The sequence below is a fragment of the Triturus cristatus genome, chromosome 7 (assembly GCF_964204655.1).
Source record: "Triturus cristatus chromosome 7, aTriCri1.1, whole genome shotgun sequence".
NCBI classification, from domain to species: Eukaryota; Metazoa; Chordata; class Amphibia; order Caudata; family Salamandridae; genus Triturus; species Triturus cristatus.
In genome coordinates this window covers 481,442,300-481,468,768 of record NC_140590.1, presented here as the reverse complement: position 1 = coordinate 481,468,768, position 26,469 = coordinate 481,442,300, and the positions used below count along the sequence as shown (strand labels likewise).

At 42.9% G+C, this 26,469-nt stretch overlaps 1 protein-coding gene across 1 annotated transcript in view; it reads left to right on the top strand.

Moving 5' to 3' along the window:
* The first annotated feature begins 413 nt into the window (after positions 1-413).
* Positions 414-26,469, top strand: part of LOC146809951 (cytochrome P450 2F3-like) — a 128,673-nt gene continuing 102,617 nt past the window's right edge. Inside the window, exon 1 of the mRNA XM_085616811.1 lies at positions 414-649. Within this exon, the coding sequence (XP_085472937.1) occupies positions 485-649 (165 nt within the window). The 5' untranslated portion in view covers positions 414-484. The remainder of the gene's footprint in view (positions 650-26,469) is intronic.

Below are 26,469 nucleotides of genomic sequence, written 5' to 3'. Positions count from 1 at the left end.
CGTAGCTGGAATGCTCCTGACTCTTACACTATGCCACTGACGTGTTTTGGTCCTTTTTGGTACCAATTACTTTGGTCTGTGGAAAGTTGCATCAAGGTGGTCAAATATCAGCGAGTTAAACACAGGTTTCGAAAATCTGCGTGATTAAAGTTGTTTGAATTCTGTCAGATTAACTCGTCATTTCATTCGATGATAGAATATTTGCTAATAGATTTGGCAACAGTAGCGCCAGTGTTCAAACACTCGCTGTATTTTTATTGTCTCGTAACTGCCTTTATATTGGCTCCTTCCGAGGCATGGGCTTGACTAAAACTTGACGTCGTTCTGACTCTCTCCACATTCTACTTTCAAGCAAAAACCGTACTTGGCTGTCTACTTTTTTGTTAAAAGCTGGGCAGGCGTGGGCGTGGCCACACTTACGGGCAGGCGCACAAGGAAGGCAGCAACAAGTCAGATCAACTCTGTCCACCGAGGGGACGCCGTCATGCTGTCGCTGCTCCTGGCCGCGGTGATCGCCCTGCTCCTGTTCGCCGTGCTCGTCTCCTCCTGGAAGAAGAAAAAGCACCTGCCGCCCGGCCCCGCGCCATGGCCGCTGCTGGGCAACATGCACCAGATCAACAAGTCGGCGCCCTACGAGACGCTCATGGAGGTGAGAGACCGGCGTTTCATGCAGCCTCGCCCAGGGCGCGGTTGAGTCTGTTTCCAGGCTGTCTCACGTTTGACAGGTTAGGGAACTTGGACCTAGAGAGCGAGAGAGAAATTGGGTGATCCGGCCAGGATCACAGAGGCCGCGGCAGGGCTTTAAGTGGGCCGGGACTCTATCGAGTTCTCCATTTTTTTCCCTCCCTGTCGGCGTGAATTTTTTAATTTGAATTCCTACACCCTTTACTGGGATGTAACTTCAAGAGACTCTTAGTACTTTCACAGTCCCAGCATTCTAAAACGGAAGCATTTGTAGTATTATATACGAAGAAGTCATAGCTGTTGCTTATTTACCTTATGGAACTAACAACGGCCAATAGTGCCGACTTGATGGAGGAGTAAGGTTACCTGTTGAGTTATATATATGGATGAAATGACAGAAGCATCAACATGCTAGTCCGCGGCACAGTGTTTTAAGCCACACCCTTAATTACATCGGCTACGCCACTTAAACCCCCGGGTTGCTGTGAGTTGAGAAGCTCGCATCTCGTGATGCTGTAGCAAGCTAGTTGCTACCGAACTTCAGTGAGTACATGTCGCTTGCCCTACCTGAGGACAGGGTTGGACTGGGACAGATCAAATGCCCGGGCGCCAGAATAAAAGTGGCCCCATTAGTGGAATTAGATTTTTGCAAATGTAGGCAGTTTTCAACTTGTAAAGACACACTAAAGTGTTTTGAAATGTATGGTGGAATATATCGATTTGAGCATTCTGCAGGCAATGTTTGTTTTTAATAACAGCGAAGTCAACAGAAAAACCGTCCCAGCACACAATAAAACAGGACCGCAAACAGCCGCCCCCGTCTGCAGTGATGCTACTTTGCTGGCAGTAAAACTGGTAGCAGATTACTAAACGGCATTTTCCATGTTCCCACTGGGAATGTAGAAAACACGGGGGTAAAGGGGCGGAAGGTAAATATGTTGTTTCTTAAACTGGTGTTCCATGTTTACAAGTGGGGTAGCTTGCAGGATGATGGCGTGCATTTGCTGCATAAGTCAGTCTTCGGGTCTAAGGAGTTTGGATACCACCCTCCCAGAATACACAATAGGCACGTTACCTATGCACACATTTGAAACCTAAGAATATTGTCTTTTGAGAGTGTAAACCACGTTTTCAAACACAGTCTTTGACCGAAAGAATGAACTGTCGACATAACCTACTGAGCAATCACGTTCACAAGTGTACAGTACTTGTGTTATTGGTTGGCATTGTAACCATATCCTGATATGACCTGGAACACATGAAGCCACCTCAGGCAGGCTGCGTATGACAGGCCTGTGAAGGAGGCCAACAGGAACAAAACCAAGCTAATAAGTAACAGACCTTAACGTTTGTACGTTCACACTCCGGCCTTATTGACTGTGGGCGGCACCGCCACGGAGATGCAAAGAAAGATGTATGCCTGCTGCAAAGGTGCAGCCACAACCTTTGTGTTGAATAATACGAGGAGAGGGCAGGACAGGTTTTACCGAGAGGAACTGGAAATTCTTCTCCTGTCTGGCAGAGACCAGCGCCACGCCTGGACCTAAGCAAACCCTACACCCGGAGGCCTTAGTAAAAGACCTCCCACCCTCTATTCTGGGTGCCTCCATCAGGAAGGCAGATGGGCAGGCAGCAACCTGTCGTCGTAATAACTAACTTAAGGGTAAATATTCGCAGACCTGGTCTAACATTGCCCACTTTCTCTGAATAGAGTTTTGAATTTCTATTTAGCTCAAACCTTTTGATTTAATTTGTAATAGTAAAAAAAAAACACAGCTATAAATTATATCGACCAACTTTTTCAATTGGTACAGAAATAATACCAATGATAAAAGAAACCAGGAGAAGGAAAAGGAGAAAAGAAAGTACAAATGAAAAGCGATAAAACAAGAAGGCTTCAAAGGTTACTGGTCTTGGGAAAACCTTTCGTGACTTTTATAATAACATATTGGATGTTGCATATACACCATTTGAAAGACAGTTCGCCTGAAACTAGGTATTCATGTAGACTTTGTTTTATGTACATATTCAAAGAACATACTCGCATTGGACAGGAAGGTGCTTGCTTCTCATGGTCCTGCCAGCTGTTGACACCGTCCCATTCCTTCCATATGCAACTCATGCCCACCACCAGTTTCGTCCCATCCTCACAACAGCATGTAGTGGATTCCAAGCAATAACAATGATCAGATCTTGAAAAACAAGATCTGGTAGACATAAATCCAAGTGGTGGTATCTAGGCTCACGCCCAAATATGCCCAGAAGGTTTGAATACCAGCTTAGTGTCAAGGAATTCTCTAGTCTAACTTGTTACCCCGGTATTAGAATTTCCTGATCACTCAACCAGCATATGAAAGAAGGTGCCTGCCAGTTAATTATGTTGCCGCCATGTCTGAGAATTCCAGTGGTGGCTGGTGACATTTGAAAGTGGTGGGAGTAAAGGTTCAGGATGAGTGCCCTGTGGCGAGCAAGCGTAGCAAGTGAGTCCAGCTGTTATAAGATGGTTTTGGGGGCTCTCCCCTGGGAAAAGTTTGAAAAAAGAGTGGGCAAATGGTTCATTTTTAAGCAAATTTGAGAAAGCAAAAAGGTTAATAAAGCAACTGTGAAAGGGTTGTTATGAAATCAGTAAAGAGATTTCATATAAAGACGCAGGTAGCTGCTTATTCAGTATAATCGGAGAATTTCATAACACACTTTGAGATAACAATGCTGAGTACCTCACAGATTTTCTTATTTATGGATTTACCTTTACAAATAAAATCTACTGAGGAAATACAAGTTATTAGGATTTCTCAGACTGGACAAAATGAGACAGCATTAAAAGGCAGTAGAGCACTCTACAAGGAACTTTGTCTCATTCAGGTCACTTGTGACCTGGTGATTCAATTGGTACTGGGTGGTTAGGGGTGATTTATATCACTTGACCTTGTAACTATCTGCGTTGCACACTTTGTTGTACAGCATCACATAGTGTGTTGGCGCATAAAGGCTCTGACAAGTTACGCTTTTGTTTTTTAGTAGCCAGCTAGCAGCATGCTAATGAAACACAAAAGCATAAACCATGTCGGAACCTTTCCAAGCTCACACACAATGTTTATTTCCTTCCTTGACCAGCACTATGGTGATGGACGGCTCAAGACACAGGGGGACACACATATAGCAGGCGCCTGAAAAGGGACTGGGCCTGTCCCGCAACGCTAATTGTTTGTTTAAACTCTTAGTTCAACTACACAAGCATTAAAATGAATAATTGATAAGGAATTGACTGTACAGAATGGGCAGCACCAGGACTGGAGGGGTGAACAATTAAGAGCAGTCTGGTACCCCCATTGAACCCCACCTTTACTCACAGAGAAAAGGAGACCCCAGAGCGCAATGTTGTCATGAATCATCAAAATAAATGAACATGTTCAACACTAAACATACTGTACTAGCGGAGACGAGCTGAATTAAGGTTTGTTGGTCCCTTTCACGAGCAAACAGATCGATATGAGAAGAAATGAGGCAAGCTATTGAGCAGCCATTAAAGTAAAACGAATTCACCATTATCTCTTTAATAAATGTAAATTCCTCAGACCTCCGAGTCCTAATCGTCCGTCACTCTTATACTAAGGCTGCGCTACTATATTGTATTTTATTTTGCCTTCCACAACAGCAATGCCTGACTATACACCCAGTGACTTCCAGAAAAGTAAAAGTATATGTCCCCTGGGTCGAAGGTAAGGGGTTTGAGGTTTAAACGAAAATGTATCCAATAGCCATGTGTTAAATCAGAAAAAAAACATCACGTGCGGGCATTAAGAACACAAGGAGAAGGGGAACAAACTTTATGCCCCACTATGTGTGCATGAAAGTTGTAGTTTCCAAACACACTACTTATGTACTTGATGCACAAAATACTTCACTGCAAGTTATGTACCACTCCAAATTCTGTAAAACAAAACTTGGCAAAACACCAGTACACCAACCCTGCTTAATTTGGCACTCTCTTAATTAGTTCCACTCAGCGCATTTTATGTACTCAATAATTTGAAGAAAATATCCATACACCCATGCATTTCACAGACCAGTCACTGAGTGTGGAAAACGTCTGTGGTGGCATTCAAGTGTCGGTTATCTTAAAAAGAAAACAGTTAAGGGAGGCTAATATTACGACTATATCGCCCATATGCAAATCCAAGATATTTTACATTTTTATTACTTGAAGTAAATTTCACTTGTATTACCGTTTCTGTAATCAATTCGCTCTAAGAAAGTGCCGCCCAGTATGTTTCTAAGTGCTCCCCATTTGTGTACAGTAAAGTAACATATGCATAAAAATTGAGAAAATATCTCTATCACCGTCGCTCCACACAGGCTTCCACACAAAAACTGCAAAGACTAATTAGCTGTACTCGCGCGCACCAGTAGTGAAGCAATAATGCATGCCAATAGGGTAGCAACATACTGTAATTATCTGGGTTCAATTGGCCTCCAAGGCCTTGGTGTCACTGCACCTGCTGCACCAAGTTATCTGCGGCACCAAGATGTATGAACCTTCCTTCAAGGCACTGGCTGCATTCAAAAGTATGCATGCAAAGACTTCCAGATAATAAATAACTCATTATTGACAAATGTTCCTACCTGGTCTGTCCTTTAATAAACAGAGCGCCCACCAATATCCAAAGTAATATTGCAAAGAGTTTCTGGAGCTTCATTCTGCCGTTGAGAGTGCCGGGTACCGCACCGCCTCCGCTCCTGGCCGGGCACGCTGTACTGGTGCTGACTGAGTTTGGTTAATTGGTTGCTATGTGTTAAAAAACAATTTTTTAAACTGCTGACTTTGTTAGCAAGCAGACGGCCATGGCTTCTTTGGCAGAAGAAGCCGCTCCGCATGGTCTGGCCGAAGAATTATTGTTGTAAAGTGCACAAGGGCTCCTAAAACAACCGCGGGAGAAACCGCGCCGCTGAATGATGCTAAAATGTTGTTTGCTTTCATGCTCCACACGATCAGGCATGAATGAGTTCGGGGTCTCGATCTCAGCGAAGCATGTTGAAAATCACAAACGCACCACACAAACGTCTTTATAAATACACCCCACTGCGTGCCTAGAGGCTCCGATTGTGTAATGCATGTGTGAGAAAGGATCCTCTCCGGCGCATAATGTAGGCCTCTTCTTCCTCTGCGACGCAGCGGTTCCTTTTGGGCCTACGGATTTAGTACATGGTATGTTGTAATTTCTGGGGCCTCTGACCATGTTCTTTAGAGGGGCTGAGGGTGGCATGGAGATATGGTTGCCCCATATCAGGTGTCATGGAGCTAAGGCTGCCATGTACCACTGTTGCAGGAACAGGAAGCAACCAGCAGGCAGCTTCCCTCCCCTGCGCAAGCCAATCACAATGCTGCAATGGCAGCGTTGTGATTGGTAGGCGCAGCAGGAGAGTGCCCCAGCCGGGACATTTTCTCTGCATAGAGAAAAATGGAGAGTGGGCGGTCCTGCTCGAGGGCAGGTGGGGAGTGGCCAACCCACTGTTGTGGGTACTGACTGTTTGGTTGGCTCCAGTCAGTACCCACAACAGTGGCCAAGCCACTCCCCACCTGCCCTCGAGCAGGATCGCCCGCCCGCCCCCAACCAGACACAGAGGCACTTCTGCTTTCTCGCAACTGTGAACATTTCATGAGGGGCTCCATTGCCTGGAGTGGATTAAGTTATACCTGAGTTCAAGAACATTGTAGGAAAGTAGGATCTGCTTTCACGGTCACCCCCTTTTTTGCTGATGTCCCTCTGTTTTCCGACTAGTCTGACTGGGATCCTACTAATCAGGACCTCAGTCTCTGTGCTTCCTTCCTAAATTGGCCCATGGTGAGTACTTGGGTAATCTCCCCAGATTGACTACTGGTGTACCCTTGCAAGTCCCTAGTATATGGTACTAAGGTGCCCAGGGCATAGGTACACCAGCGGTCACCCATGGGCTGAGGCATGTATTATGCCACCCATAGAAGACCATTCAAATTGTGACTACATGCCTGCCATTGCAGCCTGTGCAAGCCGGTGCTAACACCACTTATGACAGATATAAGTTTTCTTATATGTTTGGTCACCACACTTAAAACCCATAAGTCACCCCTAAGGCAGGCCTTTCAATCCTGAAGGCAGTGTGCTTGGTTATAAGCGTGAGGGTGCCCCTGCATGAGCAGGACACCCCTACAATTCCCATAGTCCATTCTCCAGACGTTGTAATTGTGTCCGCCATTACAATACATATAGTGGCCATGCGTCATTGCGCGATGGCGAGCTATAAACTGGCTGTAACGAATCCTGGAATGTTTGGTAGGAAACATGTTGGAATCCTACCTCCAACACCATGCACTGTGGGGCTCCTCCAGGGAGCCCCGGCGCTCCTGGTACCAGTCTTCCAGAGTCTGACAGAATGTTAGGGCTGTTGCTGACCACAGGCATAATTCTGCCCTCCTTCTGCTGAGCCAAGCTGAAGCAGGGTAAGGTAGAACAATGGGTTTCCTTTCACAGGAAGGTGTGACCACATCCCAGACCGGACTTAGTGTATTAGGCTGGGGGCACTTGCCAGCACCACTAGACTGCTTTGAAGGCACATTTGGTGCCCTCCTTGCATACTCCAGTTGGAACCAGTTCAGGGAGCTGTTGGGTCCTGCTCTGGCGCAAAACTGGACAAAGGACATGGGAGTATCCTCCCCACTGTCCAGCCACTTGCCTGGGAGGTACCTCTAAATCATCCCAACCCTTTCCTTGGGGTTCTCAAGGGCTTACCTGTGGGCGGCTCTTCAGATTCGTTGTGGGAAAAGGTTCAGATCTGAAACTACTTCACCTTCAAACGTCTGGGCACTTTGGACTTCGCTTTGGGAACCAAGACTGCACCCGTAAGACTCCTGCTGCACCTGGTCTTGTTGTCCTGCCAGTCTTCTGTGTCTGTGCTCCATCCAGGTTTTACTCCAGGCCTGTGGCCATCAAAGACACCCAAAGGAATCTCCGTTGGAGTGAAGGAGTCACTCCCCTGCATCTGCAGGCACCACAACTAAGCTGACCAGTCTGCTGCCCCTGACGTCCTCCAGAATTCGCAAGTCCCAGCAACACATGTGGTGGTGCTACAACTGCCCGAGGCCTGCACGGTCTTCTCACCGAGTTTGAGACCAGTATCCCTTGTCGGAACCACTGGAACAGAAACCCTGCACACGTAGTCGACTTGCCAAGGCTCGTTGACTCTCTTTTCCAGAGATCTTTGAGATCCAAGAAGCTCTGGCCTCCAGCATCTCTTGCTACTCATATCTTCGTCCTCCTCACGGGCTTGCATCATTGGTGAGCTGCTCAAGGTCCTCTTGTGACTCCTGTACCTTCAGCCTGTGGGTCCTCTTGAGGTTCTTTTTAGTCTTCTGTCGGCTCCCCTACTTGCAAGGTGCCTACTGACTTACCTGCTCATGGTGAGCCCCTTGCTGGTCCCGACACTGCACCTTTTTCGTCTGCCACGTTTGTTGCTGCTGACAAGGCTTGTTGGTGCTCCTGCCGGACACTGACCCCCTGGCTCTTAACATCAGACGTGGGACAGCATGTGAATGGCTCCTGTTCTTCCACAGCATTGCCTGGTCCGCACAGCTTCAGCGCCAAGGTCACAGTCAACTATCCCACATCTTCTGAGATCAGTGGGCATTCAGCTCTGTGCCTTCTGGTCACTCATGGCATAGACTCTGTCCCTTCTGCTAGCAGGTACCTCTTTTCCTGAACTCACCCTTGGATTCCACAAGACTCTTTTACCTACTTCACCAGCTGCATCTTTACTGAAGTCCTCTGTTGTGGTCTACGGTGGTTTCCGATGTCACTTCGCACCTATGCACCAGTGAAGGTATCCTGGTTCCTGGTGTATCCATGGGTGGGGTGACTCTCCAACCTTCCATCTTCCACTGGTTTTCTTGCGGGCCCTCCTCAAAGTGTCCTTCTTGAAAACTGCGACTTCCCCATTGACTTGTATAGAGCACGCGGTCGTGTTTCCACTCTGCACACGGCCTCCATGGGGTTGCTGGGTACTTACCATGGTTGGTTCCTAGGGTCATAGGCACTTCTAAGTCTTCTGGGTCCAGTCTTGACTTCGGTCGTGTTACGCATTCCACTTTATTAGTATATGGTTTGGTCTCCCCCTGGAGACTGCTGTGTATTTGTTCTACTTACCTGTTCTTTTACTGAAGTATTGGGTGTATTGTGATTGTATCTCCGGGGAGATCTTGCAATGTGTTAGTGAGTGTTTATAACACATACATATTTTTTATAACTACACTGTGTGGTTCTTTTTCACTTGATCTACACTTTATGATTAGCACTGGTAAAACAAGCTGCCTGACGCTCCTGGGCTAAGCCTGAAGGCTGCTCTCCACATCTACCACTTAAGAGCTTTCTAAGGTTGACTCAGACCACTAAAGTCACCAGAAGGGTTGTCTGAATTAGTGCAAGGTGTTCCTCTTGAATAAGTGTGCACCATATACTAAGACAGCCTCCTACAAACATAGACATTTTATTCTTGAAGGCTGACCTATGAATTTATACAATAATCCCTCTATATAGAAATCAGTCAAGATCCTGGCCCTTTCGAGTTGTTGATTGTGGCATTTAACTTCATAGTGTCCTGCAAATTATCATGAAACGTTAAGCCAGTATATTTCAGAGGTCATTGGGTCCGTTTTATCTGAAAATGCTCAGCCATTGATCTGATGCACAGCCTATTACAGGCACATACTCCAGCTTGGTTTTATTTAGCGTATTACCAGAAACTGCAGCATAAGCATTAGTACATCGCAAGACAGCGGGGATAGAAGTTTCAACATGTGACAAAAACAAAATTATGTCATAAGCTGCAACTCTATAGCTCATTGACTTAATTGAGATACCACTGACGTCTGATCTGTCCCTCAACTGACCTAGTAGAATATCAAGTAAAAGTACAAATAAGAGAGGAGTCGTGTGATACCCCTAACGGGTCACTTGTCCAAGCTGGAAAAATGATCCCATTGGCCCTTACTGCTGCTTTGGGCTGATGATACTGTAGCATCTCCACAAATAGCACCCCTAAATTTACTTAAGAAGCATTGATTTAAACCCCCTACACCAGCTTATTAAATATTCTTTCAGCATCCAGGGGTAATAGAACAAAAGGAGACTTTCTTCAGAGCTGCCTCCAGGATGTGCCATTGCTCTCCTATTGTTTCTAGATATTCTGTATTTTAAGGCACCAGTCTGGAATTGATGTGTAAGACTACTAGTGACCACCTTAGCATACACTTTACAGTTTGAGGTAATTGGTGAAATTGGCCAGTAGTTACCAGGCACCAAGGCATCCTTCATCTGTTGGTAATAAAATTATGTTGGTATCTGCAGGTGTATCTAAAATTACACCTCCTCTTTGCTAACAAAATAAATTAAGTCATCCCAACAATCTAAAAAAGAAGGGATGATTTAAAAAAAAAAGATACATGTCACAATACCAGAACCAAGTTCCCACCCAGAAGGTAATTGGGAAACAGACTTTACAAATCGAAATCTGTTTATGCAGAATCTTTTTCTGCTTCACTAAATGTTGGTAGTGAGAGGTAATTTTGTTAATTGTCTAACATACTTTATTCCAGAACTGAGCCCGCAGTTTGCAATTCCCCATAGAAGTTGCCTAACATTCCCACCATTTCCTCATTGTCATTTCTTATTATTTATTTGCCTTAGGTTTGTTCTGTAGTTTCTGATTTCGTGTTTTTTAAGCAATTGGCTACTATTTTCCTGGATCTGTCAGCCTTTTACAGAAGACAAAAGTCATGTAAATGAATCACCAGTCCTGCTGATTAGACAGGAGTCTTGCATACTTATATTAACAGTTTTCATTTCAAATAAGTGCCATTGTCCCTGTAGGTCATATGTAATTTTTCTAGCCTCCTACTCTCCTGTCCCTTATCTAGTTAGACATTACTATTTATTTTGCTTCCAAAGGCAGAATACTGATACAGACTACTCTCCCCTTAATTCTGCTCTCAGTCTATCCCACAAATGTTATGATCGGGACAGGAGGACTCCTTTTCCTGAAATAATAAAATACTTCGGGGGAAAGATGTTGTCTAGAGGCTAGAATTGCTTACTTTGGAAATAGAATCAGGATTGAATCACTATCTTGTGATTCTGGATAAATCACTACATCTCCCTGTGCTAAAAATGTTTAATGTCTGCTTCTCTTATAAAGCACTCTAGTACTCTCAGGCCAAGTTTGTGCTATATAAAACTTAAAAAAAAATGTAAGTGATTTTTGAATAACTCCAGAGTCGAGTCACATAAAATCATTTTTTTGATTCTACTGATCTTGTCTTGCGCCATTGTTGCAAGCATATCAAGCCCTTTTCCAACACACATATGATCCTAGGCCTCTGTTTTGGAACCCCCATTCTTACACAACATGTTTCGATTTGTTCACTAACCAATAGTCCAACCTGGAATACCAAGTCCTCTATCTATCCATTCCCATTTCGTCTGCAACACCATCCTGCTTTTAATCCTTCTCTGTTATAAGGGGAACATGTGGCCTCTCAATGCACCCCTATGTTCAGAAATGTTCCTGCACTTGACTGAAATTTGAGTCTGTTAATATTTATTGATAAGACCTTTAACTTAACCGGTAGAAAACCAAAATATCCTGACTTCTCGTAATCTGTGGCCAGAAATACTAGGAACAATCAAATTACCATCCCAGATAAATTTAGTCCAGCACCACCTAAGTAAGAATGTATTCACCCAGGTTATTCCCTTTTTACAGGATATGATTACTCAATTGAAACCATAAAAAGTAAGAATAAAAGAATAAGAGAAGGGAAGCGACTGAGTTGGTAAAGACCCATGAGAAACGCAACATATAACATGTAAACTCCCCAGACAGTCCCCCTCATACTCCTAAACATAGAGGGAGAACGAGAAAAACCCAACCCTCGTCCCAAGTAAATATAGAAAACCATAAAATATATGGCTTCATATCAAACCCAACATGAGAACTAATATCCTAACCACCACAAGAGACATCATTATACGTTCGAACAACACACATTCCTCATCCCCTTTCAAACTTGACTTCATCTAACACATATTCCCTTTAGCAAAACCTAAGCACCACACTTGATTGCTGACATATATCGAGTTACAAATGAAGAAGCAGATAAGCTGTTTAATTTCCAAGCAAAACATTGCATAACCACAAACTTACATATATTCAGCGACAACGTTCAAGTATCCGCAGACCACCACTCTCCATCACAACAGACATTCAGTGACAACCTTCAAAAGAACAAGGTGTTGATCCAACCACATCTTCCTGGCTCTGAATGCTTTTTCAACACCCCACATCCTCAAACGTATTTAAAGAAAAATGTATTTTATTGTTAATCGGTGACAGCCCTACGTAGCAAAATGTAATGCCCATAGCTCTCATCTTTGCTGTCAAATAAAAAGCTATTTTCCTGCACGTATCCGATTTATAGCAAGGCCTTAAAAACAAAATATACATTGTGACCCTGATATTTGACCTGCAACTTCTATCTTTCCCATGGCAAAATCTTTTCTATGTGAGCAAAGCTCAGATAGCGAAAGATCAGCATCCTAAGATTGGGTGCCTTTAGTTAGATGCATTGGCACCCTGGGGGCCCTTGCCACTTTAAATTCTTTGAAAGAGCCAAAATCCCCTAGCATGGAAACCCATGCTTTAATAAAATTGACACGAGTTTGTATCCTCTTTTGAGGCTTCTGGGAGGCCAAAGCAACTAATAGTATCTGCTATTTCTATTTTCTAGCTATAATCAAGGTCTGTTTTAACGTGCTTCACCTTTAAATCGTGTCATCATTTAAATATAAAAAAAAAACATCTCTTTATTAGTGTTCAGTACTATGGGTAAAATGTAAAAGACACCACATTAGTGACACTGTATTGCAACCACGTCGCAGACTTTATCATACCTAGACCTTCTGCAGTCAGTTCGAACCATTTAAATATTTTAGAATTTTAATTCATTTTTTAACTTGTCCTTTAGAACTCTGTCTGTTAGCTAGGTGACAAAGCGTAATCATTAAACTGCTTGTAAAGTTATCAGGCATAAATGCAGACAAGCCAAATTAAATTCTATATAAAAGATATAATGATTACATTATCTCAAAGGTGAATTTAATTGTAATAACGTTTTATATAGCATTTCATACTGCTGTCCTGTCAGTTTTAAGAGCAGTGAATATGTTTTGCTATTACTCAATTTAATGGTACTCTAATGTAATTTGAAATTGTTCCTTAGCAGATGTACCTCTCCTGCCTTGTTGTTTATAATTATGTTTAAGAATCCACACATATATATTGGGTTTAGGAATATATGTATTCCAAGTATATTATGGTGCAGACAGGCAAGCGTCCTATAAGTGTCTTATCCAGCCAACCGTCTCTACACCCTTGAGCTCCCTACCTACGTACATGCATTCAACACATTCTATCATAATATTCTACAGTAATAAAGACCATAACACATCCCCCTTTCTTAACAAATTAAAGGATGACATGCAAATATATAAACTTTTACACATGTAAAGGTTTATAGTAAGTATACAGCCAAAACATTCCAGAAGCTTTCCTAGAACCCCATCCCGACATTCCCACAAGAACAAAAACAAACAACAAAAATATAAATACAAGAAAACAAGGTAGAAAATTTACAAAGAGAACTTTTCTGAGATGGAATCCATTATCCACACAAAGTTTCCTCTGTCACTTTGAGTTCAACTGTACTTCAACTTTGCTGTTATCACTACAATTCTCTAGTGCCTTTGAGGTTCCATCACAGGTAAGACCCACACCAGTAGTGTTCCTACTACCAGTATCATTAAGACGGTCTGTCTTGTAAGCACTAGAACAGTCAGGTAACTCACTTGACCCTCCATTATATTCAGTTCCAACCCCGAATTCCACAATGATGCCTTCTAACACATCATTAGCGGACTCGTGCTCCGAATGAATCGCAGGTGTGTTGGATGCAGAACATTTTGCAATTCTCTCAAGATTCCAAACTCTTCCATGTGCAAGCTGCACAGCATTATTCAACTCTCCCACAACTTCCATGGGTTCATAGAATTGACATTTTCCCCTTAAACGTTTATGGGTTTCTTGACTCACACCCACACCATAACCTGACATTCCTTAGTTCCATGTTTGCCATCATACAAATTCTTTCTTTTTGACTATGTGGACTCCACTCGATCATGTACCTGAGCCTACGACCAATGTACCACACTGGAGTCAAATAACCACCCCAGGTTATATTTGATTCCGAGCTTTCTCCCACGCTTCAGAACAATGGAGAGTAGCCTGTGATTTCACATATATACATCCTATAGTGTCCTTCTGTATTCAGTTCTTAGTCCGTCAAAATATTATTTTGCTATTTTGGACATACATTGTACACCATTATCACTTAAGTTTGCAGAAATACACTCCATTGAAAACTTTATCCAAGAAACTTAAAAACAACATCCATATCCACTTTGTGTACAACTTTGATAACTGGCCACCTAGAGAACATATCCATCAATAGAATGAAGAATTTCTGCATGTCTCCAATTGGACCCATTATATCAATAGCGATTGAATTCCGAGGTGACTTTGGTACGATAAAAATGTGCCCATAGGGGCTTTCAATTATACCAAAGATTTGTTTGCAATTTTACACTTGGTGAATTCTTGAACATACCTCTCAATTTTAGTGTCCATTCCTGGCCACCAAAATGATGTTTTTACTATTTGTTTAGTTCTTATTATCCTGAAATGACCTTCGAGACATAGTTCAGTGATCAATCCACACAGACTTTTTGGGTGTATTACTCTACCACCCCAGAAATACACTCTTCCCCCCCCCCCCCCCCCCCGCACACACAATTCCATTTGCACTTCCCAAAAAGGCTTTTCACCTGCTTCTAATGCCGCCTTGTGTGGTCCTCCATTGTGAAGCTATACTATAACATTTGCTAACTCTTTATCCTCCTTGTATGCTAGATCCCACACTTCTCTCTTTATGCAAGAATTACCCGAATTATGTGCATATGCAATTTTGAAAATCATTCCAGACCTCATCCTCACATTCGACCAACTGCTTAGGCATGCGGGAAAGAAAGTCCACGATTACATTGATCTTACCTGGTATATATTCCACCTTGGAGTTGTGGCCTTATAATTTTACTGACAACTATGCTAATGTTGAAAAGTATTGATAGTTCCTTCTGTGGTCAGAATCTTTACCAAAAATTTGTGTAAAATGCTTTTCCCACACAAATGCCCTATAATGGTCGACCACCCATGTAAGCATCTCCTTTTCTATCATTGAATATCTTTCTTCTGTAAAAGATAAAGATCTTGATGCATACGCGGAGTCAATGTTACCTACCATCTGGATCTGAAACGCAAACGCTTTAAAAAAATGTTTAACCCCTTCAGTGCCCATGACGAGCTGGACTCGTCATGGGCTGCGGTGGCGCTGTGCCCATGACGAGTCCAGCTCGTCATGAACTCCGCCCGCTAATGGAAGGCGCGGCACTGGGCGGGGAAAGGGGCGGGCATGCAAGGGGTTAAAAACCCCCCTCTTCTTGTGATGTAAAACCCTCTTCTTGTGACGTCCAATATGGACAAAATATCTGGCATTCTACTGGTTTCATAATGCATTCCTGTCATTTTCTGTTTAACTGATTGCTACAGTCGACGGTAATGTGTAAGATATGCGTGTATTCTTCTGGGACCGATAGGGGAAGTGCTGAGAAATATGGGAAAATAATGTTCAAATTCTGCATAAGCTCAAATGGATTTTACTGCTCACAATTGGCGAGCTAGACAACATGCTTAAGGGCAGCAAGATCCCTAGCGTGTGTTTATTCCCTAGCGCCCCGCTCTCCCTACCCGCTTCAGGAGACAGCTACAAATCTCAGCAACACCATCAATGCCACAGCCACTGAGACGAGGGCTTCACTGTTGCCCTCCAGAACGTATTTAGAAGGCGATTGCCTTAAAGACGGGGCTCTCCATTTTTAGGTCTTGCGCCTAGCGTTGCAGTGCATAGCACTGTTCGCGCAGCGCGAGACCTCATGTAGGGGGTTCTGAAAGCTGACCATGGTCAGGCTTTCGCAGGCTGCAATTGGTTTTAAAGAAAAAAAAATGCACGCAATTGGGCAAAGGCGGGCGCATGTTCCGCCTTTACTCCACACATTCCTATCGGTGTCTATTACGCGCAGCAGCGCGCGTTCGCATCGCTCCCTCGCCCCCCCCTCCTCCGTGGTGCACGCGCACCACTGGTTTTGATTCCCGCTCCTCTGCGCACCACTGGTTCATCTACTACCAAAGGAGAACGTGGAAGAGTGCAGTGGGAATCCGAGCTGGCAGCACGCCTCGGCGTTTCATTTCTCGTCCTCTCACTCCGTGTGTTCACACTTCACCAAGGGTTCCCGACGTATGTACAGGACTGCCAGGAAATCCATATTCACGACTCTCGCTATGCATGTACGATGGAAATAACAAAGAGGTAATCTCCTTTAATTATTACATATTACGTATGTCGCCTCTGGTCACACAACCCCATTGTACCTCTTTCAACGAAGCACCTCTGCTAATAAAAACACGACAGAACAAAACTAACAAGTAAATGTAAAGTTTGCATGCTTATTATTATAAGGTGAAACAGGCGAGCCTATAACGAGCATGATAATTGCCCACACCTCAGTGCCACTGAAATCTCATTGTGGGCGGGGTTATCAACAAGTCACTGTAAACCACACATAAAAACTAACCTGTGAGATATGACTGACACCCCCCCCCCCCCCCCCCCGGCTCCCTGCAGCCCTTTCTTCATTTCAAACTCCCCAGAGATCTGACTCTTTAACACTACGCCGCCGCCCTGAGTTCCCAATAAAAGGTTTGAGAAAGTGTGCACCAAAGCCTTCCTTCCCCACCTCTGTAAACTGCTTGGCAGTGTCCTTGCACTCGCAGATCATGTTGCAACAACAGCCGATTTGAAAGGTGCCCCTCACTATGCTAGTGTAATCTTAAGTGCCCATGGGCACCATGTTATAAGGGCCTCTGGGGCTTTAGTACCACCAATAACTAATGGCAAAAGCTACTCCAATTTATTTAAATTATTTTGATAGAGATTTATGTATATATACACACCCGCCTCTGGTCCAGTAGTACTTACAATGTGAAAATATAAGTATGATTTGAAATTGGTATAATAACTTGTCAATTTTTTTTACTTATTTTTTATTTTTACAAGTCCATTTGCCATACATGTATTTGTTGTGCAGTGCTCACAGTACGGTCTCAACAGAGAACTAATAAAAACAAATTGCAAACATCTGATATCCCCCACTTTACCCATGAGAATGTACACTGTAAGTGACAGATTTACAGGCGCATGCAACATATATTGCAAAGTTTGTAGTGCAAATATGACTGTGAAGGAGGGTGTAGTAGGGTTGTGACCGGCCTTCGTACAATAACGTGACATTGTTGTGCATTCTTTGTGCTATTCTCCCACCTATTTGGTTTTTTAATTGTTCCGTGCTTCTGTGGTTAAAGGTAAGGCACCTTTGCTTGTCCAGCGCTGGTTGAAGTGCCTTAGTCAGGGGACATTTGTGCATTTTGGGGTCATTCCACCAGACCATAGGTTGTATGTGTCAGGGCAATCAATGGGACACGCTAGGCAGTTCAGCTTGATGGATCTGCTCCTATCACCTGGGCTCCATCGACAATCATTGTGAACCTGGCTCCCAAGGAAGTGCAATACAATAAAGTAAGCAGAAGACACTATCCACAGGACAGGCCTGTTACTGGCAATTCCCTTGGTTATATCACTCACGAAGACACAGAAAACAAGATGCTCTATTCTTGAAATACCTCACTAGCAGCAGCAGCTCCAGTCATCACAGCCCCACCACCAAGACTAAAGCCACAGTACTGCAAACCAAGACCGCGAGACCACAATGAAGGTTCAAAACGCGTTGTCAAATCTCTGCTATGGGTGTAATGCACTGGTGTCAAAGTCCTGTTTTGAAGAGTTACTAACGAAATACGTTTCATTTTTCACTGTGGAATCCATTTCAATAGCAAGGGTGTGAGGTGAAATATGATACATGAATAGTACTTTTAATAATGACTATTAATTTTCATTCACATCAGTCAGCAGGCTTGCCTTACCCAACTTTTAAACAATGTACACATTATTTCTGCAATTTCCCTTCCTTCAGGTTTTATTTGATGCATGTGGCTAGAGAAATCCAAAAATCACAGCGCCTAGATGGCAATTATAATTTCAAGTGGAAACCAAGGTAAACAACATTTTAAAAAAAAAAAAAATGCAAATAGGTTGACAGCAAACCATTTCAGGACAAACATTCTTGGTTAAGCCTGGCAGTAAATACGTTTACCACATAAAGAACGAGCAACTAGAAAGAAAAACATGCATACCGTGTAATCGAGATTTATTTTTATGAAAACCGAAGAAATATTTATCACCTCAGTAGAACACAATGCAGGACAAATTCAAGCCACAATGCCAACTAACATTTTATCGGTCATGTTTTGTGACCATTCCTACTGTAACGGTCATAGTTTGGCTGAAAATGTAACATAGTAACAATTACTCGAGCTTGTTGAAAGAGACTCAAACGCAAGACAGGAACCCTTGATCACACTCCTACATCACAAATCACAACAAGCATTTGCAATGCACTAGGTCTTGCATTAGTAAAAGTTTGAGCTATTGGCTTTGCAAATAATAATGCAACAATAGCTCAAACTTTCAGTAAGGCGAGACCTATTGCATTGCAAATGTTTGTTTTTAAATGGGGTTCTCTTTCCCATTTGCAACAAAGGAGTTTTTGAAAAAAAGAGCAGTGAATGTTGTCATAAGAAGCACTGTTGCTGCATGGACTGTATGTTATTGTAAACAGCACTTTGTTTCTTAGCCTGCCAATGTGCTTTTGTAAAAAGTAGCGCATTGCTTCAATTTAGCGTCATCTGTGGGTTGTTGCACTGGGGCACTTGGGGCGGGTGGGTCTCAAGCTCTCGATTACGCACCAGTGTGAGCCGGGGGGGTGGGGATCAGAGTTTTGTGATAATCGTTGGCCTCCCCCAGTCCTAACTGTGTTTACCACGGGCATGAGAACTGCGTTGTTTCCCACTACAATCGACTAGTTTCCTTTTCCATTACACCAAAAGATCTGATTAAAAAATAAGTAATGCAATATCTATTGCATTGCAAATGGTTGTAGTACTTGGTACTACCCATAATTTTCGACACAATGTCGGATTCTTTAGCGTAGGTTTTCAAAGCACTATCACACCTGCTAGAAGTTTCTGCCTTACTAGCAATTGCCAATACAACGTACAAACGCATCACCATTTACCCACAGACGTTTTTGGATTGCTGGATTTCGCACATGCATAATCACCTGGTCCCGTATTGTTTTTTTTCTTGATACTCCCCAAATGCACAATCTTTAGCCAACTTTCTTAATTCCCGAACATAATCGTCAATGGATTCATCCCTCAGTTTATTTCTCTCACAAGCAACGTATAGTGTGATGCACCTATGCAGACTTTGAGCAAAGTGCCTATTTAGATTTACAGTTGCTTAGTTGAAAACATTTACATCCTCACTGCCTATCTCAGCGTTATGCATTTGATTCAACGTTTTCTACCCCTCTGGGCCTGAAGAATACAATAAAATTATTTTCTTGTGTTTCAGTTTCATTTTCCCATCAGCATCCACAGTTTTAATGATTCAAAAAGTACTTGTTAAATTTACGTCCTCTTAATGCAGGTTCCGAGCCAGATAACCAAACAGCTTGTGACGGACACAATGAGAATGTTTGAGTTATAACCAATGTAATGTGGAATTCTTAAGTGTCCTTTCTGCACCAGTAATAAACTGGGTTAGTCCTCTGTCCAAAATTCACCACACTAAAGGCAATATTCTCTCTCCATATCGTCCACATAAACAGTGGAGAACCGTCTACACTAAAGGCCGAACAGGAGGCATAGAAGATAACATTTCCTGACCCAAAAATATGTATAGGTAGTAAATGTGATTCACCAATTTCATTTTTTTGTATTCCCTTTTGTTCTGAAGTTTCCTTTCTGTTGATGCTTAACTGTAATGGCTTTGTTTCTATTCACAACTCAAGATGGCTACTGTGTACCATAGGGGCGTATCTGAAAGTCTCCTCAATGATGTGAGGTGCTCGGTAAAGCAAACTGACCTTTTGTAACTATTGGATCCGTGCGTGGTCTGTTGCTGTGCGAGCTCCCTCCAAGGGCTCGCAGATTCCATCGCCCACAGCAGCAACCTTGCAGCCCCCAATGCCCAAAGGCAGAAGGTTTAAAGGTAACACGTACCTTGCGACCTAATTTGTAGCAATTGATTACATTCACTGCTGAAAAGAAGCAGGTCACACACAGGTACAGTGCCACTCGTTTATTTGTCAATCGTCCCAACAACCCTCGGCAGCAACTAAAACTACAACCCCCACCAAAATTCCATGCAGGAAACCCCACAAGGCAACATTCCAAACCCAACACACACCCCTTCCATTGCTAATAATCACAAGATAAATATAGTACAAAATTGAAAGATAGAGAACAAGATACAGTGGCAGAATAAAAGTAGCCATATCTTTTAAATAATACAAGAAATGTATAGTATAAACCTGAACTTTTGCAGGAGCAGTTCTCACACCTGGATGAAGCTCTCCTAATGGGAACACCAATACAGGTAGCATGCACACCCATCTGGTCATTCACATATCCCGCTTTGCATTCAGGCACCACAGAGATCGCACACTTATTCCATGTTTTCCCATTTTTCAGCACCACTACACAATTCTTCACCACCTTCACTCGAACAGGTGCAGAAAACCGTAATGACCCTTTGCGAACAAAGCCTGGGCTTTTGATTCTCACCCCCAGTACCAAACTTCTTCCCTACTGCAGCTCTCACATCAACCACTCTTCCCATTTTCCCCAGGTCGACCCCTTTTTCTGGACAACCAATCCTTGTTCAGCTTGGAGCCTGCAATCCTACCCAGAGTAGTGTAGATGGAAACACACATGTACTGATGTATGGAGTAGTCCTCACAGCCCACAACATATTTGCGATGCCACCCTCCAATGCAACCCGTTGACAAGGGCCATTTGCAACTGGTCCATGATAACCCGGTTTATCTGTTCTACTGAACCATTACTGAGAGGGTGATAAAGAGATGTGATTGATGCCATTTTCCTTAAAGTTCTCCATCTCCCTAAATACCAGTTGTTTGCCATTGTTAGTCACCAGCTCCCCAGGGAATCCCTCTCTTAGAAACATTTCCCTGAAAAAACTAATGACCACAGCAGAACTCACATTGTCCACAAACTTCACTTCTGGCCACTGTCATATAGTCCACCAAAACTAAAGCATACTTCGGTGAGCTACCTGTGAGACCAAAAGGTCCAGACACATCAAACGCAAGTTTGCACCAAGGCAAGTTTTCTACTGCATCGGGTCAACAGGAGAAGGATATGTAACTTGCAATTTATCGCTTAGTACATACATGCAGCGGTCCTGAGCATAATGTTTGATGGCCTTATCTAAACCGGGCCACCAGAAATCCTCCCTAATCCTACATTTCATGACTGGAATGCCCTTCATGAGCGAAATCTTCCTTTGTATGCACCCTGGGACTACCAACAGACCACTCCTACACAAAATTCCCCCAACCGTGGACAATTCTTCCCCAACTCTTCTGTATGGAATCCATTCTGCAGGTGTATCCTTGCTATTAGGTCAACCTGCAGCAACAAAATTTGCCACCGCCTTAAACTCCTTGTCGTCAAACACCGCCATCATCCATTCCTGCTATGATAGTGCCCCTTTGACTGTATCATCCATTGAACACACCACACACCATCTCTAGATCGTCCATTATTTATTTGCTCTCAACACTCTCTCCCAGAGGCAACCTTGACAAGCAGTCAGCCACATAATTCTATGCCTTAGCCACGTACTCCAACCTGTAGTGAAATTCCTGCAGTCTGTATTGCCATTTTGCTATACGCCGAGTAGCTCTCCTGCCCCCTTTTTGATAAAAAGATCTACAAATAATTTGTGATTTGTTCTGAGAACTAATTTATTTCCCCACAAGAAGTTCCTAAAATGCTGCACACCCCACCACAATGCCAGAGCCTCCTTTTCTATAGTTTAACAAGTGCTTTCTGCACCTTTTATAGTTCTGGATGCAAAAGTTATGGTTTCTTTGCAGCCATCACATCTTTTTTGCATGAGGACGGCGCCAAACCCACATTGCTTGCATCAGTGGAGATGATACACTAGTCATTGATTTTGAACAATTTGAGAGGACGTGCTTGTACGATCACCTTCTTAATGAGTTCAAAATTGTTCATTCACTCTTCATTCCATACATACCTGACATTTTTCTTGAGGAGCTCCCACAAACACTGTCTTATCTGAGAAATTGTTAATACATTTAGCACAATTCTCTACTAACCCAAGAAAGAAGCGGAGTTGGTCCTTGCCCTTGGGTTTGGGTGCACTTTGTATGGCCTCCAAGATCTTCACTTTAGGTTCAACCCCCTTGCCCGAAATGTGATGACCCAAATAATCCACCACTTTTTGGTGAACTTACACTGGTCTTTCTTTAAGGTCCACTCACTTGACGTCACAATCTCCAAAACCTGCCTAACCCTACCATCCTGCTCCGATTCAGTTTTACCATATATCAGAATGTCGTCTTGGAAAAACACGACCCCCTAGCATTCTTGAATGGATTGGCCATCAAACACTGGAACACAGCAGAAGCTGATGCCAATCCAAAAGGCATCAGTATATAGTGGTAAGCACCTTTGGGCATAACTAAAGATGTGAAATGTCTGTAATCCTTACTTAATTTGACCTGATAATAAACTGAAGAAATGTCTAGTGGAGTGAAAAAATTGCCACCATCCAAAGTCTCCAGCATCTCATTAATATTGGGTAGAAGCTCGCGATCAACCCAAATGTTAGAGCTGAGATCCCTCAAATCCACACACATCCTCAAGGACTTGTCAACCTTGCGCACTAAAACTATAGGGGCCAACCACTCCAAACCTTCGATGGGCTCAATCACGCCCATTGAACACAATCTTTCCAATTCTTGACTTAGTTCGTCGCCCAGGCTTAGTGGTACTTTACACACTCTGTGAGCTACTGCTTTTGCCCCCTCCTTGAGAATGATACACTGTTGTAAGCCTTTTAGTTTGCCCAAGTTCTTACTTAACACTTCAGAATAACTCTAGATCCACTCATCACCTATCAAATGTCCAATCACACTATCATTAGATGGGGTAGCAGACAGCGGTACACAGTAAAACTCCTTCTCATCTCTTCTGGACAGAACTACATCAGGATGGTTGGGGTCCAAAATAATCCCGAGCTCTCCTTGCTCCTCCGTCCCAAACAAATTCGCCCCGTCCTTAACAATTTACATAGATCCTGTCGGACGTTTCTTCCAAATCTGCCTCAAAGTTCCCTAGGACCTCCACCCTCTTGCCCCCCTAAGCAAACATTTTTATGTTTGAATGGTGCAATTGAATGGACCCCAACCCATCAAAATTCTTGGCAATAATCTGCGTGAATGGGGAACCCAAATCAGCTAAGAAATTCTTCTTCTTGCTGTTCACACTGATCACACAAATTGGATATTTCCTCTTACGTGACCCTACCATGGATGCTATTTCCACCACACCATCCACCTGTATGGATGAAGAAGACCTTAATAACACATTTTTCTCCTTGTCCAAGCTATTGAGGTCTTCCTCAATGGTTTGTGCAGTGATTGTCTGTGCTAAGGTAGCCTTAAACTTCCGCGCAACGTACCCTTTTTCACACACTTATAATGTTTGATTTAAAGCAAAACAGAACTTAGCATTTCTAAGATGCGTAATATAGAGAAACGTACCTCGGCACTCCCAGTATTTAAATCTCTGTTCATGAGCATTATACACAACAAAACATCCCATGTATACTAAATATGACACCTCACAGGAAACACCAATACAGAAAATCATTCTGAAGAGGTCATTCATTTTAATGTTAAATGACAGTGATCCACTCTGGACATCATATTTCTCTTGATTCACAGACGTATGTATCTATTTGATCACATTCCGACTGTATTCATACAACTTGTACATGACAATCCATTTCATAACACAGCATGGTGGCAGAAGATGATGGCAGCCGACACGTGTTTCGTTACAACCGTAACTTCTTAGAGGCTGCAAATGATGTTAACGTGTGTAAGAATTAAACATTAATACAAATATATATATGCATTGCCCATCATAGAATCCCTCACAAGTACAAAAAATTGGAAAGGTAGACCGTGTAACGGTTAAACCAACCGTTATCTCCCAGGTGACATAGGAAATCTCCAGTGTAATAGTGACAACGCAAAGCATGGTGAAATACCCAATAGAATGGAATGTCTGTTCATGGAAAGGCAAGAGAAGAAAGCCAAAAGCTGATCTGACCCATTGAGAGCCAGGCATAACAAAGGTCTCGAGTGCTGCCAGTGTCAGACACAAGAAAATTATAAAAGGAGAATGCAGAAACAAAGAATTATAAACGCCAAATAGGAAAGGGTGCCAGCCAACATTATACGGATAAAGTCCTTGTGGCAGGATCAGTAATTGGAAGTATATCAAAAAGCGGCAAACATCTACCTTAACTCTGGAAAGGTATGAACTCCCAAGACCAGCGTCGTCCACCCGAAGGTCAAAGCTATTAAGGGTACTTAAGATGTTCAGAAAAACAGAGCAGAAAAAATAGTCTAAAAACAGTCTCAAAATATAAATGGTTACTTATGGTATGGAAATTTTCAGAAAACCTAGTCTATATAATATGGGCCCCTTGTAATCCATATCGTTGGCACCGAAAGATTATTCCCGAGTATATATATTCCAAAGGGTCCGAGCCCCGAAATAGGCGTGTTCAGCCTCAAATTATATGTGAAGGTTCTCTGCCAAAAATAAAAACGTAATTGTAGTATCAAAATCTAAACAATTTAATGAAGTCTCTTACGTAAAATCTTATTTACAAGTATAACCCTGAGAAGGAGGGTTGTCTGCCATGTAAGAGTCTATGCTGACAAATCGTCCTGGTATCGAACAAGTAATGAAGTGATCTAGATGTTCGAAGAGGTCGTGAAGTATTCTAGCAATGAAGTTTTAAATGCAGTTCTCAAAGAAAAAAAAAACTGAGAGGTCGCACATTAGGCCCAGTGCTACATCTTAATAAAATCCACATGCAAGCATGTGCTCCTATGAAAGACACGTGAAGTCAACGAGGGGAAAAAATACTGACAAACTGAAAAAGGTCATGCAGGCTAAACTCCCATAATACTGCTAGTTACTTGTAAAAAAAAAATAAAAAAAAACAACGTGACTTTTTTTTTTTTTTTTTAGAGTATATGCCTGCGGAGCTTGGGCTATGATATACCCCTATAGAGAGGAGACGAGAGAACGAGCTATTCACACATCAATTCATACATATTGTATGTATACATGTTAGTGCAACACCAGTGACTTACTTGGTAAGAAAGACGTAGTATTGAAAAGAAGCGGGTCACACACAAGTACAGTGCCTCTCGTTTATTTGTCTATCGTCCAACAACCCCCGGCAGCAACTGCTGCTCCAACCCCCACCATATTTCCACGCGGTGAACCCCAATAGACAACATTCCAAACCCAACAACAGTGAAAACATGCCAGATGAATCTGATTGCAATTTCTCCAGGCACTCTCTGAGTTTTCTGCGGCTGCAGTTACCTATTCCTCCTCACCCTGTTCCTGGAATGAGCACTTGCTGCTCCTTCACCTCACAATGGTTCTTCCAACCCATTGCCAACTTTGTTATATTCAAGAATCCACACATCTAGATTGGGTTTAGGAATATATTTATTTATTCCAAGTATATTAAGGAGCAGACAGGCAAGCGTCCTATAAGCCTCTTTTCCAGCCAACCGTCTCTATGCTCTTGCACTCCCTACCTATGCACATGCACTCTACCGATGTCCACATTCTACAGTAATAAAGACCGTAACAATGGTGTAGTTTACTTTTATTTTTTCAAAGTTTTCTATACCATAGGGAGTGATTGTCACAGAGTGGTGTGAGGTTCCTGGAGTGCTGACGTCAGCCTAATATCAGATTTCTGGAGTGTCTAATGTTGTAGAAGTCCGTCTGGTTTCAGATCCAAGGCTTGCTGTTCCAATAAGAGATATGATCCCTGTTGAATTGTCACAGTCTCATGGCAGGTTTCTTGAGAGACATCAGATGTGTATGTCGGATTACTTGGGTTAAGTCACAGTCACGTACCAGGTTTCTGGAGTGATGTCAAAATACATTCTTTTCAAAACGTATGTCAGGTTCCGGTAATGATGGCAGCAGTAAATGCCTGGCTCCCGGAGTGATTTTGATTTTAAGGTTTCTGTCATTCTCCTCATTCTGGTTGCACTGAGACTTCAAGGTCTTCTGTCTGCCTGTAAAGTCTAAGCTCCACATTCCCCTTTGTCTGTCTGTTTCTGGACCTAAACATTTCATTCTCTTTCATTGGGGAACTGCTTTTATACTGTCTGTATATATTCTTCAAGGTCCATAAACTGCGGTGTGCGGTATTTCTTTTTGGTGAGTTGAAGAAGCAGCCCGCCT